The 17,434-nt window shown below is 36.6% G+C and overlaps 2 protein-coding genes across 7 annotated transcripts in view; one reads left to right on the top strand and one right to left on the bottom strand.

Moving 5' to 3' along the window:
- Positions 1-17,434, top strand: part of ATL2 (atlastin GTPase 2) — an 86,773-nt gene that overhangs the window by 50,893 nt on the left and 18,446 nt on the right. For all 6 annotated transcript variants that reach the window (XR_013994569.1, XM_081067876.1, XM_081067874.1 and 3 more), the window contains exon 2: positions 5,793-6,037. Coding sequence is in view for 5 of the 6 variants with exons in the window: in XM_081067874.1 (XP_080924000.1) it covers positions 5,793-6,037 (245 nt within the window). In the remaining variant the exon portion in view is untranslated. The remainder of the gene's footprint in view (positions 1-5,792; positions 6,038-17,434) is intronic.
- On the bottom strand, positions 8,719-9,766 carry LOC308505516 (heterogeneous nuclear ribonucleoprotein A1-like; the record flags this gene model as incomplete). Its single annotated transcript, XM_081067877.1, has 1 exon — positions 8,719-9,766. The coding sequence occupies one exon, from the start codon at positions 9,764-9,766 to the stop codon at positions 8,804-8,806; it is 963 nt and encodes a 320-aa protein (XP_080924003.1). The 3' UTR covers positions 8,719-8,803.

A 17,434-nucleotide genomic window follows, 5' to 3' on the forward strand; every position in this document is an offset into this window, starting at 1 on the left:
TTCTTTTATCTGTTCTCCCATAGCCAGCCTCCTACTTGATTATTTTGAAGCAGATAGCGGATTTTATAAGTATTTTATGTCTTTAAAATATTAAAGGTTTTAAAAAACATAGCATGGTACCATTATCACACTAGAAAAATGAGTTCTTGATATCAAATATTCAGAGTTCATATTTCCCTGATTGTTTCAAAATTTTTATAGTTGATTTGCTTAAACAGGGACCACACAGTACATTTGGTTGATGTGCCTCTTAGCATGTTTCCCCGAAAATAAGACCAGGTCTTACATTAAGTTGTGCTCCAAAAGACGCATTAGGGCTTATGTTCAGGGGATGTCATCCTGAAAAATCATGCTAGGGCTTGTTTTCCAGTTAGGTCTTATTTTAGGGGAAACATGGTACATCTCTTTTCTATAGGTTCTCTTTTTTTTTCTCTTTGCTTTTGCAATTTATTTGTTCAGGTTTGTTTGTCCAGTGGAATTTCCCGTGTTCTGGAGTTTTCGGACTCCATCTCTGTGGTGCTGGGAAACGTGTCTCCTATGTTTGCTTCCCTGATGTTGGATCTAGAAGCTTGATCAGGTTAACTTTTTAAAAATGTCTTCCCCAGAAATACATCATTAGTGGTGTCCTGTGCTTCCTGATACATCACCTCAGGAGCCACAAAACGTCTGATTGTTTCTTTGTAATGTTAACATTGATTGGGGCTTAGGGGTTTGATCTATCCCTTATACCTGTCCCATCAGCTTTTCATCCAGTAGTCTTACGAATCATTGTGCATTGCTGCCTTTTTGAAGTCCTGATTTTTAGGAAGTGAAGACTACCTGGATTCTATTTATGCAGGACCTTAGATACTACTTAACTGATTCCTGGGTAAACAGTCTTAAGTCAGATCGTTAGTTCTTGAAAGTGTGTTATTTCTAATTGGGATTTTGTTTTAGGAAATCTTTCATTCTATGTCATACTTGATCTTGAAAATAAATAAAAACTGGACAAATTTTACAGACACTTTTAAGAACATAAACTAGATAGCCCATATAAATATATTGTTATTAATGATTATATACTTAATACCAATACAACCTTTTAAGGATTTTTATTTCTTTTATTATTAGTTTCAGGTGTACAAAACAACATAATGATTAGACATTTATACCCCTCACAAAGTGATAATCCCAACAAGTCTACTACGCATCTGACACTGTACATAGAGGAATTTTTCTTCATGAATTAGGTTGGCTGAATTAATTGAGCCGCCTTAAAGCTTTTTCTAAGGCTCTTCTAAGAGCAAAATAAAGCGGCAAGTCAGGATATTCCCTTTCCCTGATAGAGTTTGCTTTAGCAAGCATCGGGGGTCTACCGTATTTCCCTGAAAACAAGACCTAACTGGAAATAAGCCATAACATTATTTTTAAGGATGCTCATAATATAAGCCCTACCACAAAAATAAGCCCCAGTTAAGATTGTCAGCCAGATGGACGCATTTAGTACGTCTGTTGCAACACATGATGGACGTATTGAATTATAAAATAATATATAATTAAATATAAGTGCATAATATTGACATTAATACTTCAAATAAATTATAATATAAATTTTAATTAAGTACTTGTAAATACCTAAGCAGACGCCTTTGGACGAGAGGTAAACAAACGCCTATTTAAACAGCTGAACTCGAGACTTATTGCCAAATGACCAATCGGAGTACAGACACAATGCACGAATAACGTGCACACTTGATAACAAATGGACATGGTAGTGTCTAATATGAATCTTCATAATTCAATACGTCGTGTGTTGTAACTGATGTACTCAATGCACTCGTGTGAAATAAAGAAACGTTTTCTGTATTTTGGTGCCTGCAATTTTTTGTTGCTTTTGTGTGGACCATCATTCTTATCTGTCATCGTTTTTGTTGCCATGCCTGTCTTGTTAGTCTTCAGTTAACATTTGATTTAATGGTAGATGTAAAGGGAATACTATTTTGACCCCCAGAAAAGATGAGTGCAAAAAGAGCTATTTCGTTGAGTACAAGAAAGGAATCGTGGAGGATTCCCAGGGCAAGAATCTTACGGCTTTCTGCAAAGAGAAGTTGGATCTCTGAAAGGTCCGAAAATGGTGAGCAGAGTACCATAACCTCAGTCAACAAGTGGAGGAGGGAAATGCTAAGAAGCGCAAATGTGGATCAGGTCGGCAACCATTATTTCCTGAGCCAGAAGACATCATCTGTGAATGGTTTGCTGACAGGAGAGTAAAGGCTTTGGTCGTGTGCAGGGCTGATATTCAAGCATTTGCCCTTGCAATGGTACCACAGTTAGAAATATCCCCCAGAAGAATTCAAAGCATCACAACACTGGTGAGATGGGTTCCTTCAGCGATATGAACTGTCTGTAAGATCGACAACACTATTCAAGCTGGAAGATACTGAAGTTATTAAACGTGCACTTGCATTCAGTCCTTTGTTGATGGCATTGACTTTTCTATTCTAAATACCAGCTCTCCAACATGATTGCTACGGATGCAACTGCAGTGTTTATGGGCCAGGGATCTCAAACGACAATTGATCAGAGGGGTGCCTCATCAATCTGCATTTCCTCCACTGGTTACGAAAGTGCACGTGTTACCTGTATTTTGGCAATTTCTCTGGATGGAAAGAAAGCCCCACCTCTAATCATCACTAAGGGCAAGAAAGAGAAGGTTGAATGTGTTTCAGGCATTTATGTTTTTGAAACCGAAAAAACCTGGTGCACACAGCAGTTATAAGGAAGTGTGTCGATTTAATGCTGCCACTTGTTTTGCGAGGTGGCCAAAGAGGTCTGCTAGTCTGGGATTCAGCCAGCTCTCACCGTGCTAAAGACATGAAGAACTTCCTTGCAGAGAGTAGAAAAATAATGATTCCCGCAGGGAATCAATGACTGCCTATCATCAATGACTGCTTATCTCCAGACTCTTGATGTTGTAGTAAACAAGCCATTCAAGGACCATTTGCACATGGAAATCAATGACTGCATTGAAAATAGAATGGAGAGAAATCAGCGTGGAAACTTTGTGAAGCCTGGCCTGTAAGAGGTTGTGACTTGGGTGAAGAATTCATGGGATAAAATCACTGACTGACAGCTGTGTTGCCAATGCACTACCAGGCGACGTGGACAAGAAGTGCTCATTAAGGAGAGCTCTATTGCTGGACATGAGAGATTGCAAGAAATTCAAGGCGGAATTTGGGGTTTGGAGAGTTATAACGATGTTTCAGCAAATGACATGACTGTATTTGAATAAATGTAGATTTTTGTACATGAATAAATGAGTAAATGTAGATTGTTGTACATGAAAAAATAAGATATCCCATGAAAATAAGCCCTAATGTGTCTTTTGGAGCAAAAAATATAAGACCCAGTCTTATTTTGGGGGAAATATTGTATATTATTTTAAAGACCTTATAATTATATCCTAAGTTATTGTCTGGTTCATATTTTCCTTGTTGATGGTCTAAAACTGAATAACAAATGCTAGAGAAGAGTTTTTCTTCAGTGATTTTCTTCAGTGATTCCTTTTCCACTTTTAAAGTGCTTTGTTGCTGAACTAGTTTGAAATTCTAACAGTTAGGTCCAGTTTGCTCTGAAATTATGCATTGCTCTTTCTTTGTTGGTTTTACTAATGCATTCACTTTCTGAAAAGTTTTGTGTTATTGACAGTGATCTCAAATAGTAATTTCTTCTCAACTTTCAGGTAACGTTACTGGAAAATTCTTCAGTGCATTTGTAATGGCATTTAATACTTCTCACTGAATTTCAGTGCCAGTAAATTCTCTTCCTAATCCTCAAATAATTTTTAGAGCTAAAGAGTGTGACTAAAGAACTGAATTTTAAAATTTAACTTATATTTAGAAAAGCTAAAGTAGTTTTTTCAGTATGGATGCAAATATGAATGGAAAATGAATTTTGATATTTGATTCAGTTTTTGGAAAACTTTATGTTTGGAACAATTTGTGTATGTGAATCTACGTTTTCAATTGTAAATTTTATGAAATCTAAGTGATCAGTGTTTTTTGATAAATATTTAGTTGCTGAATTGAAATGTTCTGTAAGTATAAAATACACAGTGGCTTTCAAAGACACTAAGAAGAATGTAAATATAAATATCTTAATTTTTAAAATATTGATTATGAGTTGAAGTGACAATATGTTGGATATATTGGGTTAATAAAATAATAAAATTATTTTGTTATTTATCTGGATTCACCTAGTGATACATTAAATTGGAATTTAACCGTGTTGCTCTTTTCCTGGAAAGTTTACTTTTTTGTCCATTCAAATAGCATACCTAGCTATATCTGTATACCTTTGAAGGAGGTAGTAATAATATCCCATTTAATTAAATACTGATTGCTTCTATGTTCAAAGATTCTCTTGTGAAATTGCTTGCTCTTTATATTGTATTTTTCACTGTTTGCAGCACATTGTGAATGAGTGTTGATTTTGCTATGTACAGTCAAATGTGCCTTATGATGTACAGGTCAAGGCTTTGCAAATCAAATAAGCTAGACTTTTTTTCTGTGAAGAGATTAAAAATTCGTTAATGTAGGTATGTAATCTTTGCTCTGAGAATAGTGGTAATCTGGATAAGGTATTGTCACACTTTTGACTAATGTACCACCTACTGTTCAGTGGACCTGTGTCTCCTGGGAGAGGAGGGACTCCCACTGCATTGAACAAAGTGGGTACTGTATGTTTCTTAGATTGGAAACTGACACTTAGTAGACAGGTTCAAGGGGAGAGTCTCTTTAAAATGTTGATAAATACTAAAAATGTGGGAGATGAGAAGTCCCCCAGGAATAACTTGTTGCTATGTGGGATCAAGAAAGGAAAAAAACCAGACATGCTACATAGCCTCTAAAACTATTAGATTTTTTTTTTTTAAAGAACAGAAACTTCAGCTTTAAAAATTTGTCTCGGCTGTTACACATTCTATAGTTATTTCTTCATCACTGAACAGTAAATTTCTGCAAATGTTATCTGGTGTGCTGGGTGAACAAAGGAAGCGTTTATGTAGCTGTTTTGGGAGCTGTGTAATTTTGACATGGTGGCTGTGGTGTTTGGTCATGTGCCCCAGAGGCACATGAAACTAAGTTATAACTCTGCGCCTCACAGACCATTCTTGTGTCTTCCACTGAAACATTAGTCATTAATCCTGTGCTTTGCTTTAAAATGGGAAGCTGTACTATTGGGTTACTCTTACAAATTAGGGATTCGTTAGCTTTATCAAAAGTGTCATTTTTGGAGACTTCTTAGGACCTTAACTTAGCCCTTTAAGTTTCAGAATGAAAAATAATGTTGACATTTCATATGTGTTCTAATCTTTGTAACTTGGAGTAATTTCTAAGTGATGCCTACAAGGGAAATTGGAATATGAATTGTTAGGTGAAATTGATCCTCCTCCCTCACCTCCAACTAGTTCTTGTGTGCGTATAGCAGCAAAAGTTGTTGTAGAATAATACAGTTCTCAGAACAGCTACTGTTCACATTTAGCTCTTAAAGACTTAACTGAAATAGAGGCCATATTTAGTGTTTGCTGCTTATCTGTATATGTAGTGGGAAATCCTACCAGTGTTCTTGATCCTATTATAGAGGGAATGAGAAATCTAACATGTTCTTGAACATCACTTGTAACAATTTTCAAGTGATCATAAGACGGGTGGAGAGGTGGTGTGGGAAGCTATTTGAAATTTCGCTTTAGTTGTGACCCTTTAGGATAAGTTTGTAATGCAGGAATTAAAATACGTTTCTTTTTTTAATTTTAGATGAGAATTATGAAGATGATGACCTCGTAAACTCTGATGAGGTTATGAAGAAACCATGTCCAGTACAGATTGTTCTTGCTCATGAAGATGACCATAACTTTGAGCTTGATGAAGAAGCTTTGGAGCAGATACTGCTGCAGGAGCACATTCGTGACCTTAACATTGTAGTGGTCTCCGTGGCAGGAGCTTTTCGTAAAGGGAAATCATTTCTGCTGGACTTCATGCTTAGATATATGTATAACAAGGTGAATAGTGTCTTTTAAATTGAACCCAGTTAGAAGCACCAAACTACCAACCAACCAACTAATCTTGTTTAAAAAAATAGACAAAAAACAGTAAGAGCTCTATCTTTTATTTTATAAAAATATAGTTCTTGATAGTTCTCAGTTAAGACAGTAATGTATTTGTTTGAGCTCTTGATTCTTCTTCATTTCCATAATTCCTTTTTGCATATAGTACCTGTCGGTGCATGTGATGGAGCATATGTGTTCCAGGCGTTATAGCTCTCATCCAAGATGTCTGAGTGTTCTCTAAAGTCTCTGAAGTACGGTTCATCTTTCCCTTTCTCTTATTTCCTCACACCTTTCCCTTTACAGTAGGTGAAGTGGACTGATAGAGACTTTTGTAAAATTACACCTATGCTCCTCAATTAAGTCACCTTCCGTGACTCTTACTTTCAGAGATAAAGTCCAGTTCCTTATAGTGGCTTCCTCGGCCTTCCATGTTCTCTTTGCCTCATTTCTTGTCTTTGTTTGTCAGTTATACTATAGTCTTTGTAATTCCTCAAGAGTGTCATGTTATTTCTCAAATGTTGCTGTACCTTGGCTTATCTTTACACAGGAGGTCTTCCCTGATGTCTAAGACTAGGTTATGTCCTCCTTGCTCTCATGGTACCATTCGTGTTTCATTGATACTGCTTTTTTTTTTTTTTTTGATGCTCCTTTAGTTGTTTATTTTTTCTGGCTAGTTTAACCTCTGTGAGGAGTAGGCCTTGTCTTGATTACCATCTCTCCTGCACCTATCACAATAGCTGGCCTGTAGTAAACACTTATTTTCTATTTTGGCCGATGAATGTTCCTCTCTCTATACATTTTCACTTTTTAATGGTAGCAGACAATTGTTAGGCCCCTCCCCCTGTCTGACTGACCTTCTTCCCTGAAAAAAGAAGCACTTTTTTTTCTCACTTGAAACTGAATGTTTTTCTAGCAGTTCGAAAGTTGTGCTGAAGGAATGGGAGTTTGATAGGGACTAAGAAGGAACTAGAAATTTGGAATGGAGCACTTCGTGGGGAGGGCTTTCCAGGGGGTGTTTGACTTTTAGAAGCCACGTGAAGATGCTAGAAATAACACTTTGACAGAATTATGTGATTGTCTAAACATGTCAGGGTGTTCACCTCTATGAGTTCTATGTAAACCTGTAACTGCAGATGCATCTGCCTCGAGTTAAGTGGTACGGTAAACATTCCCAGTTGGTTTTCTAGGAAGCTTTTCAAAAAAATTATTTTCATAGGGATCTTTTCAGGCATGTTTAATTATGCTTGTATATCAAGAATGCAATTCATATTAAAGAACACTATTGTACGTATATAGGAAGTTGAGAAAGGTAATAGTATTTTAAAGTTTTTCCATTTAGGCTTGATTTTTTTCACCCAGAGTTTTACATCTGAAGTAGAGAAATGTATAAATAGTGGCAAATTCTTTTAAAAGAATATTGTACCTTTAAAGATGATAAAGAATTCCTGCATTTTGAGGTTCGAACTCCTTAAGTTATTTTGCATATAATCTATCTGTTCTGAGCTGTTCACTGCAAATGTATTTGATTCCAAGTAGGTTACAGACAGTAGAATGTTAGAAGAGGAAGAAAGCTTAGATCACATCTAGTAGTGACAGATAAGTTCCACCTCAGGTGCCGTTTCTGATTCCATCTGCGATCAATTAGTAGTGGCTGTTCAGAGGGGGAGTGGCAGCCCACACATGTGTCAAGTATTTGCAGTTTCTGAGCTAACAGAGTTCCCTCTCTCTTGGGGGAGACACTGAAGCCACAGAAAGGTTATGAGGGCCTGCGTGAGGTTACACACCTAGTTAGAGGCCTATACGCGTAAGTTGAAATACCTTCATTACTTTTCATTCATAAAGTTTCCATATAGAATTCTGGATATAAGTCGTAGTATTTTCTTAATTGAAAATTGTATAAAACAGTGTCTGACTTTTGGGATAACATGCCTCTACTAATTTAGTGGTGGGTCATGCTTTTCCTAGGAGATAAAAGAAGGAGAAATAACAATGGGACAGTTTTGGATTTACTTCATTAACCTATATACCTGCAAAGGTGGAATGCTAGCTGAAGAAGATAGGAGATGATATAATATGTGGTCTTTTGTGACAAGCTTCTTTCACTTAGCATGTTTTAAAGGGTCATATATATTGTAGCATTACCAGTACCTCATTCCTTTTTAGGACAATTACATTCCAGATTTTATTTGTTCATTAGTTAATGGATATTTGGGTTGTTCCACTTTTTAGCTTATGAATAATGCTATAATTATATTAATATAATTTATAATATATTCACTAATTGTATATGATAATACATGAATATATATATAATAATACATGATACATATATAATAATAGTATGAAGTAAGCGTTTAGCTTCATTCTTTTTTTTTTTTTTTTTAAAAGACACATTTATTCAGCGTCATGATCAGACTATTACATTTAGCAATCAACAGCATGGGTGCAAAAAAAAAAAATCTACGTTAAAACCCTTTGTTGGAATGCTTTACACTTTCCACAGAACAGAAAGTAAACCTGTTATACAATTAGTCACAAATACAGTCCTCGAGTTTTTTTGCCCATACACATGAGTATTGTCTAAAACATGTCTTCTTTGTAGCAGCTAGGCCCTGCCACCACTGTGGTTGGCTGAGTTCACAAATCTGTTGTAACCTGTAGCTTCCCTGTCACTTCTCTGGCTCTCCTCTCCTGCTAAGCTTTGTTTCCTGGCAGTAATTAAAACCTTCTGCCACTGCCATAGCTACTGCTGCTGCTGGAACCACCATAGCCACCTTGGTTTCGTGGTTTGGCAAAGTATTGACCTCCACCACCATAGGGGCCAGAGCTTCTGCCTCCAAAGTTCCCTCCTTTCATGGGTCCAAAATTTGAAGATTGATTGTTGTAATTGCCAAAATCGTTGTAGCTTCCACCACCTCCAAAATTGCTTCCATCATTACCAAATTCATGACAGCCATCTCCACTGCCACCATATCCTCCTCCACCACGACTGCCTCCAAAGTCACCTCGACCACTGAAGTTTCCTCCACGACCAAAGTTGTCATTCCCACCAAAGCCACCTCCTTGACCACCACTGAAGTTTCCAGAACCACTTCGACCTCTTTGATTGGATGAAGCACTAGCCATCTCTTGCTTAGATAGGGCTTTCCTTACTTCACAGTTGTGGCCGTTCACAGTATGGTATTTCTGAATGACAATCTTGTCTACAGAGTCATGGTCATCAAAGGTGACAAAAGCAAAGCCTCTCTTCTTGCCACTGCCTCTGTCAGTCATGATTTCAATCACTTCAATTTTCCCATACTGTTCAAAATAATCTCTTAGGTGGTGTTCTTCAGTGTCTTCTTTAATACCACCGACAGAAATCTTTTTCACAGTTAAGTGGGCACCAGGTCTTTGAGAATCTTCCCTTGAGACAGCCCTCTTTGGTTCCACAACTCTTCCATCCACCTTGTGTGGCCTTGCCTTCATGGCTGCATCCACCTCCTCCACAGTGGCATAGGTGACAAACCCGAAGCCTCTGGAGCGCTTGGTGTTTGGGTCTCTCATCACCACACAGTCTGTGAGCGTTCCCCATTGCTCAAAATGGCTCCTCAGGCTCTCATCGGTTGTTTCAAAGCTCAAACCTCCAATGAAGAGCTTCCGCAGCTGTTCAGGCTCTTTGGGAGACTCTGACTTAGACATGACGACCGCGGGAGGGGTAATTTGAACGATGCTTACTCGGTGGCGTCCACCGACAGAAAGGCTAGCTTCATTCTTTTGTATGTGCCTATCCAGATGTCCCAGACCATTTGTTGGGAAGACTTCTTTCTCCATTGAATGGTCTTGGCACCCTTGTTGAAAATTAGCTGGTCGTAGATGTATGCATTTACTTCTCAACTCGCAGTTGTGTTTCAGTGATCTATATGTCTATTCTTAAGTTAGTCCCAGATTGTCTTGATTACTGTTGTTTTGTTGCTAGTTTTCAAATCAGGAAGTGAGAGTCCTTTTATTTCAAGATTGTCTATTCTAGATTCTTGCAATTTCATATGAATTTTAGATTTGGCTTGTCATTTTCTATGGGAGGTTAATTGGGATTTTGTTGGTGATTGGGTTGAATCTGAAAGTTCATTTGAGGAGTATTGCCATCTTAATGTTAAATATTCCAATCCAGGAACATGGGGTTTTCCCCCAGTTACTTATATCTTTTAATTTCTCTCAAATGTTTTGTAGTTTGCATAATGTTTTACACTTCTGTTAAATTTATTTTTTTGATGATATTATAAATGAGTTATCTTAGTTTCACTTTCAGATTGTTCATTGGAAATTTGAAGAAATACATTTGATTTTTGTATATTGATCTTGTGTCCTGCAGCCTTGTTCAACTCATTTATTAGTTCCAATAGCTTTTTAATGGATTATTTAGTTTTCTATATACAGAATCATGTCATCTGCATATAGTGCTAGTTTTACTTTTTTTCCAGTCTGAGTACCTTTTCTCTCTTTTTCTTGGCTAGTTGTCCTGATGTCTCCAGTACAGTGTTGAGTGATAAGAGCAGACATTCTTTTTCCTGATTTTTAGGGGAGAAAGCATCAGAGTTTTCACCACTATGTATGATGTTAGCTGTAGGAATTTTGGTAGATATTTTAAAATCAAATTCGGGAAGCCAGGAAATTCTTCTTTATTTCTAGTCTGCTGGGAGGTTTTTTTTGTTTGTTTGTTTTTAAATTGTGAATTGATGTTGGATTTTGTCAAATTTTTTGTTGCATCTTTTGATATGATCATGTGATTTTCCTTTAGCCTGTTGATGTGATGTTTATGTTATTTATGTTTATGATGTGATGATTGTTATTCATTTTTTAAAAAAATATTGTCAGCCTTGCATCCTGGAATAAATCCCACTTAGTTACGGTATATAATCCTTTTTATACATTGCTGATTTTAATTTGCTAATATTTTGTTGAATATTTTTGCACCTGTGTTCATGAGAAGTTGGTCTGTAGTTTTTCTTACTTGTAATACCTTTAGCTGATTTTGTTATTCAGATAATACCATAGAGTAAGTTAGGAAGTCCCTGTGCTTCTACTTCCTGGAAGACCTTATAGAGAAATGGCGTTATTTCTTCCTTAAGTGTTTGGTAGAATTAACTGGTGAAACTCTGGGCTTGATTCAGTCTTTTTTAGAAAGTTATTAATTATTGATTAAATTTCTTTAGTAGCTATAGACCTGTTTAGATGATTATTTTTTTGTGTTTGTGTTTGCTTGTTTGTGTTTTTCAAAGAATTGGTCCAGTCCAACTAAGTTATCAAAATTGTGAGCATAGAGTTGTTCTTAATATTTCTTTACTATCTTTTCTGGTGTCCATGGAATTGGTAGTTTTGTCTCCTCTTTGATTACCAATATGATTAATTTATCTTTTCTCTCTCAAATTAGTTTCATTGATCTTTTCAAAGGACCAGCTTTTGGTTTCATTGATTTTTTTCCCCCCCTTATTGATGTCCTGTTTTCTACTTTTCAGTTTTATTTGTTTCTGCTTTAGTTCTGCTTGCTTTAAGTTATATTGCTGTTCATTTCTAGTTTGTTAAGGTGGAAATTTAGATGACTGGTTTTAGATTTTTCTTCTTTCCTATTGTGTGTACCCAATGCTATTCTCTAAGGACTGTTTTTATTGCATTTCACCCATTTTCATAAGTTGTATTTTTGTTTTCTTTTATTCAAAATACTTAAAAATTTCTATTGAGACTATTCTTTGACCCATGTGTCTTTATTTAAACTTTTTTTTGTGGACAAGTAGTTGGGTCTTTTTTTTTAATCTATGTGACAGTTTCTGTCTTTTAATTGGTTTATTTAGATCATGCACATCTAAAGTGATTATTGATATAGTTGGATTAATATCTCCCACATTTGCAACTATTTTATTTGTTGTACCTGTTCTTTGTTTCTTTTTTTTATCTTGTTCTCTTTTTTTTTGCCATCTATAGCTTTAATTGAGCATTTTCATGATTTCATTTTCTATCATCTCTGACTATATCCATTGTACTTCTTTAAAAATTGTTTTTAGTGGTCCTGGGGTTTGCAACATACAGTTACAAGTAATCTAAGTTTACTTTAGAATAATACTATTCTAAAATACTAGTGCAGGTGCCTTATGATGGAGTATTCCTGGTGCCTCCTTCCTGTCCCTGATAACACTGCTGTCGTTCATTTCCCCTGTCTATATACCATAATCACCCAGTAAATTATTGCTATTAGTACTTGGAACACACAGTTGAATAAAAGGTTTTATTTTACCTTCTAGTCCTTCTCTGACACTCTATATATCTATGTTTTGAGTTTCTGAACTTGTATTATTTTCTTTCTCTTTGAAGAACTTCTAACATTTCTTGCAAGAGAGGTGTACTGGTGACTATCTCCCTCAGTTTTTGTGTGAGGAAGTCTTTTTTTCTCCTTCATGTTTGTAGGATAACTTCACAGAATACAGAATTTTAGGTTGGTGGCTTTTTTCCTTTTAGAACTGTAAATATTTCACTCCACTTTCTTCCTGTTTGTGTGGTTTCTGATGAGAAGTCCTAAGTAATTCTTATCTTTGTTCTTCTATAGGTGAAGTGTTTTTTTGTCTCTGGCCTCTTTCAGGATTTCCTTTTTGTCTTTGTTAATTTTGCATCTATACTGATAATGCCTGGTGTAGATTTTCTGGTATTTGTCCTTTTGGGATTCTCTGACCTTGGATCTGTTGTTTGGTATCTGTCATTAATTTTAGAAAGTTCTCAGCCGTTATTACTTCTGATGTTTCTCTTATTCCCTTTTCTCCTGATATTTCCATTACACCTATATATGACTTTTGTAATTGTTCCACAGTTCTTGCATGGTCTATTCTTTTATTCTTATCCTTTTTTCTTAATGCATTTTATTTGGGGAAATTTTCATTGACATATCCTCAAGTTCACTGTTTCTTTCTTGGGTGTGTCCAGTCTGTGAGTAAGTGCATCAAAGGCATTTTTAATTTGTATTACTGTGTTTTTGAAATTTAGCATTTTCTTTTGATTATTTTTTAGAGTTTCCATTTGTCTGTTTGCATTACCAGTTTTTGCATATTGTCTACTTTTTTCATTAGAGCCCTTAACATATTATTCATAGTTATTTTAAAATTACTATCTTATATTCCAAAATTTGCATCTCATCTGAGTCTGCTTCTGATGCTTGCTTTGTCTCATCAGTCTGTTTTTTCCTGCTTCTTGGCATGGCTTGTCATTTTGTTGTTGTTGAAAGCTGGGCACAAACTATCAGTTAATAGGAACTGAAGAATTAGACTTTTAGTGTGAGGTTTTATGTTACTCTAGCGAGGAGATGAGTTGCGTTTAATGTTTTCTGTAGCTGTAGGTCCCAGAGACTTCAGTTTCCTCTCATTCCCCATTATCTTTGGATTTCCTTAAAAGGAACTTCTTAAATAGCACCTATGTCTTGCAGCTTTCCCAGTTGTAATCCATCATCATCACCCCTATTCATGTGGTGGTAAGATGTGGGGGAAAGGAAGCATTATATCATTTTATGGTTAAATCGCAGTTTTTTAAGTGGTTCTAAGTCCCCAGGCAATGATCTTCAGAAGTGTTTCTTAACTTTTTTTCCGCCTTACAGAGACAGGAAGGCTAGAGGGGGTTCCAGTTGGTGAATTGCCTTGGAGGGAAGGCCTTAGTTATGGTGACTACTCTGGGTGTATGTAATTCAAAGTGGTTCTTTTACCCTCCTGGGTGTATTTAAAAATGGTTTTTGTTGTCCATTCCCTACCAGAGTTCTGAGAGAAGTTTTCTCATATCTTTACCTTGAGAACCTTAGGGAGCTTCTAAAGGTAAAACCCAGGAAAGTAGGGGCCTTCTAAGATTGAGCCTCCAGGAGTTCTTAACTGTCATACTAGTCTCCTCTCAGCTTCCAGCAGTTTGTCCAGTTTACCATTTAAGTGTTCTTACCAGTTGGTCCAGCAGCTTGTTACTGGTAAATGACCTCAGCTTGTGATTCTTCTTTTTTATTAAACTTTTTTTATTTTTTTATTTTTAAAGATTTTATTGGGGAAGGGGAAGAGGACTTTTATTGGGGAACAGTTTGTACTTCCGGGACTTTTTCCAGGTCAAGTTGTCCTTTCAATCTTAGTTGCGGAGGGCGCAGCTCTCTGGCCCATGTGGGAAATGAACCGGCAGCCCGGTTGCCCAGAGCTTGTGCTCTAACTAACCGAGCCACCCGTCCGCCCCAGCTTGTGATTCTTTGTATTTGCCCATGTCTCCAGATTTGGGGGTGACAATTTGTGCTGTGACCTCAGTCTCTGAACTAAGAAAGAGAAGTCATTCATTTTCAGTTCGTTCAGCTTTTTTCTTGTTGTGAGGAAGGGAGTGATTGTTGGATTTTGACATGGGATAATTGAAACTGTAGTGTCCAGTAGAAGACTATCAAGTCAAATGTCCATGTCAAACCTTTATTTAAATCACTAGAGGTATTTCCTTTTTTTGTTCTGGTAGCACTTAACTACACTTTTTTTTTTTTAATTTATTTTTATTTATTAGGGTGACAATTGTTAATGAAATTACATAATTTCAGGTGTACAATTCTGTATTACATCATCTATAAATCCCATTGTGTGTTCATCAACTACACCTTTTGGAAAAAAAATTGTGGTTAAAAAATGCGTAACAAAACTTATCATTTTATCCTTTTTTAAGTATATAGTTTAGTGGCATTAAGTATATTCATATTATTGTGCAGCCATCTTCTGCAATCTATTCCAGAACGTTTCCATCTTTCCAAACTGAAACTCTGTACCCATTAAACTCCCCATGCCCCCCATTCCCTCAGTCCCTATGAGTTTGACTACTTTAGGTACCTCATGTAAGTAAAATCATGCAATAGGTGTTATTTTGTGTCTGGCTTATTTGACTTAATAATGTCTTCAAGTCAAGGACACCTTTTAAACGGAACCTTTAAAAAATTATTCTTTTTTAGTGTGTATCTAAGTTAATAGAGTTGTCCTTTGTCTGAGCTTGTGGCTTGGTAAATTAGTCATGTTAGGCATCTATTTGTCTAGTCTTAACAGGGAGGAGTTGAAGGGGATTTGTAAGATGTTAGGCAGTTTTAAACTGTTTTTAAGAGTTTAATGTTTCTTAATTTGTTCTGGGACTTACAGAGTATATACATATTCAGATGAAAACACTGCATTTTGCTTGGTGGTCAGAATGTGTATACCATTCATTCTATCCATGAATTTGGGTATTGCGTGTTAATAATCTACCTCCTGAATTAGGTACCAGTTTTATACAAGATGACTTTCTTCATCTGTGGTGTTTTTGTGGAGAATGCCTCACAACTATGAAGGCTCTCTTTTATTATAGTGTTGCTTGGATCTTTAATTTCATACTTTTTGTTTCTTTTCTCCTAGCTGTGATGAGTTATGGCTTCTGGACGGGCCTTTATTTTTCTAGCCTGCCGGTTGTTGGAGTCAGGAGGCCTTCAAGCAGGGAGCTCCTTGTGCTTTGATACGTGGAGATGAGACCTGGCTGGACCACTAGCTCTGTGTTTAAAGTGTACCTAGCTTTTGTTTAACTTTGTTTCTACGGAATGTTATCTTTCCTTTGGTGAAATAAGAATTTATTAGTTAGAGTAGGTAGGGGTTATTTATTGTTGGCAATTGTATTACATTAGTAAGCTTGTGTTTATTTACTATAGTATTTGGCTACCTTTAAATTTCAGGTATTATCGGGTTGCCTTTGTAATTGAGATTTATTCTATAACAGTCTTCTCTTTCCCTCTTTATTTTACTGGAGAAATAAGGTTATTTTTGGAATTTCAACTTTTAAGGCCTTTTTTGGTCTCCACAGTAATACCAGATTACTGTTTATCAAGTTCTAGGTTTGCTTTTAGTAACTTATGACAGTAAACAGTATCTGTTACACTGAGGCTGCTTCTAGAATTCCCTAGAATGCTCTTTGTGGGCAAGAATGTCTGTGGCAAGAATGTTCATTCTTTTTTTTTTTAATTTTTTAATTGGGGAATATTGGGGAACAGTGTGTTTCTCCAGGGCCCATCAGCTACAAGTCAAGTAGTTGTCCTTCAGTCTAGCTGTGGAGGGCACAGATCAACTCCAAGTCCAGTCGCCGTTTTCAGCTGTTAGTTGTAGGGGGCACAGCCCATCATCCCATGTGGGAATTGAACCAGCAACCCTATTGTTAAGAGCTCGTGCTCTAACCAACTGAGCCATCCTGCCGCCCAAGAATGTTTGTTCTTGTTCTCTGCCTTGTGCTTAGAACCTAGAACAGTAGCTGGCACATGGTGGGGCTTCAATAAATATTTGTCGAATGAATGTGAATGTATTTTATAAAAGTTAATCAGTATTCATTATGTTAGAGAAATAGCAGACTTCTTCAAGTTTTGAAATATCAAAACTTACTAGTTTTGATTAGCTAGTTTCTCTGATTTACCTTTTCATCCTTTTATCAATTTAGCATTTTTTAAACATTTCCCTTGCAGGGTAAATAAGAAGAGATGATATATAGATTTTTTTTTTTTTAATGAGATACCATTTCTTTTTAAAGTTTCTTTTGGAGAGGGTAAGGTTAACAAACATGCTAGCCTATGATTTCAGTCATCTATACTTTAAAAAAATTATTTTTTCTGTGTGTGCAATTGTGTTATTTCTAGGAATAATAAAAAGGATTGTATTGTTTCCATATCTCTTACCCATGCTCAAAAGGGAACACAGTGAAGCTTAATAATGAAATGTAGGGCCGGCCCGGTGGCTCACGCGGTTGGAGGTCCGTGCTCCTAACTCCGAAGACTGCCGGTTCAATTCCCACATGAGCCAGTGGGCTCTCAACCACAAGGTTGCCAGTTCAATTCCTCGAGTCCCACAAGGGATGGTGGACTCTGCCCGCTGCAACTAAGACTGAACACGGCACCTTGAGCTGAGCTGCTGCTCAGCTCCCGGATGGCTCAGTTGGTTGGAGCGCGTCTTCTCAACCACAAGGTTGCCAGTTCAACTCCCTCAAGAGATGGTGGGCTGTGCCCCCTGCAACTAGCAACGGCAACTGGACCTGGAGCTGAGCTGCGCCCTCCACAACTAAGACTGAAAGGACAACTTGACTTGGAAAAAAGTCCTGGAAGTACACACTGTTCCCCAATAAAGTCCTGTTAAAAAAAAAAGTGGCAATCATCAAAAAAAAAATGCTAATAATGAAATTTAAAGGTATTAATTAACGAACAAATATTGTGATTGCCTACTACAAGCCAGGCACTAGTCTGTTTTCTGAGTAAAAAACTAAACAAAACAAAACTTCTTTCTTCATGGAACTGAAGAGATAGAGAACCAATGTAAATAAGTAAAATGTAGACAA

This window comes from Rhinolophus hipposideros, assembly GCF_964194185.1.
Source record: "Rhinolophus hipposideros genome assembly, chromosome: 12".
Taxonomy (NCBI): Eukaryota; Metazoa; Chordata; class Mammalia; order Chiroptera; family Rhinolophidae; genus Rhinolophus; species Rhinolophus hipposideros.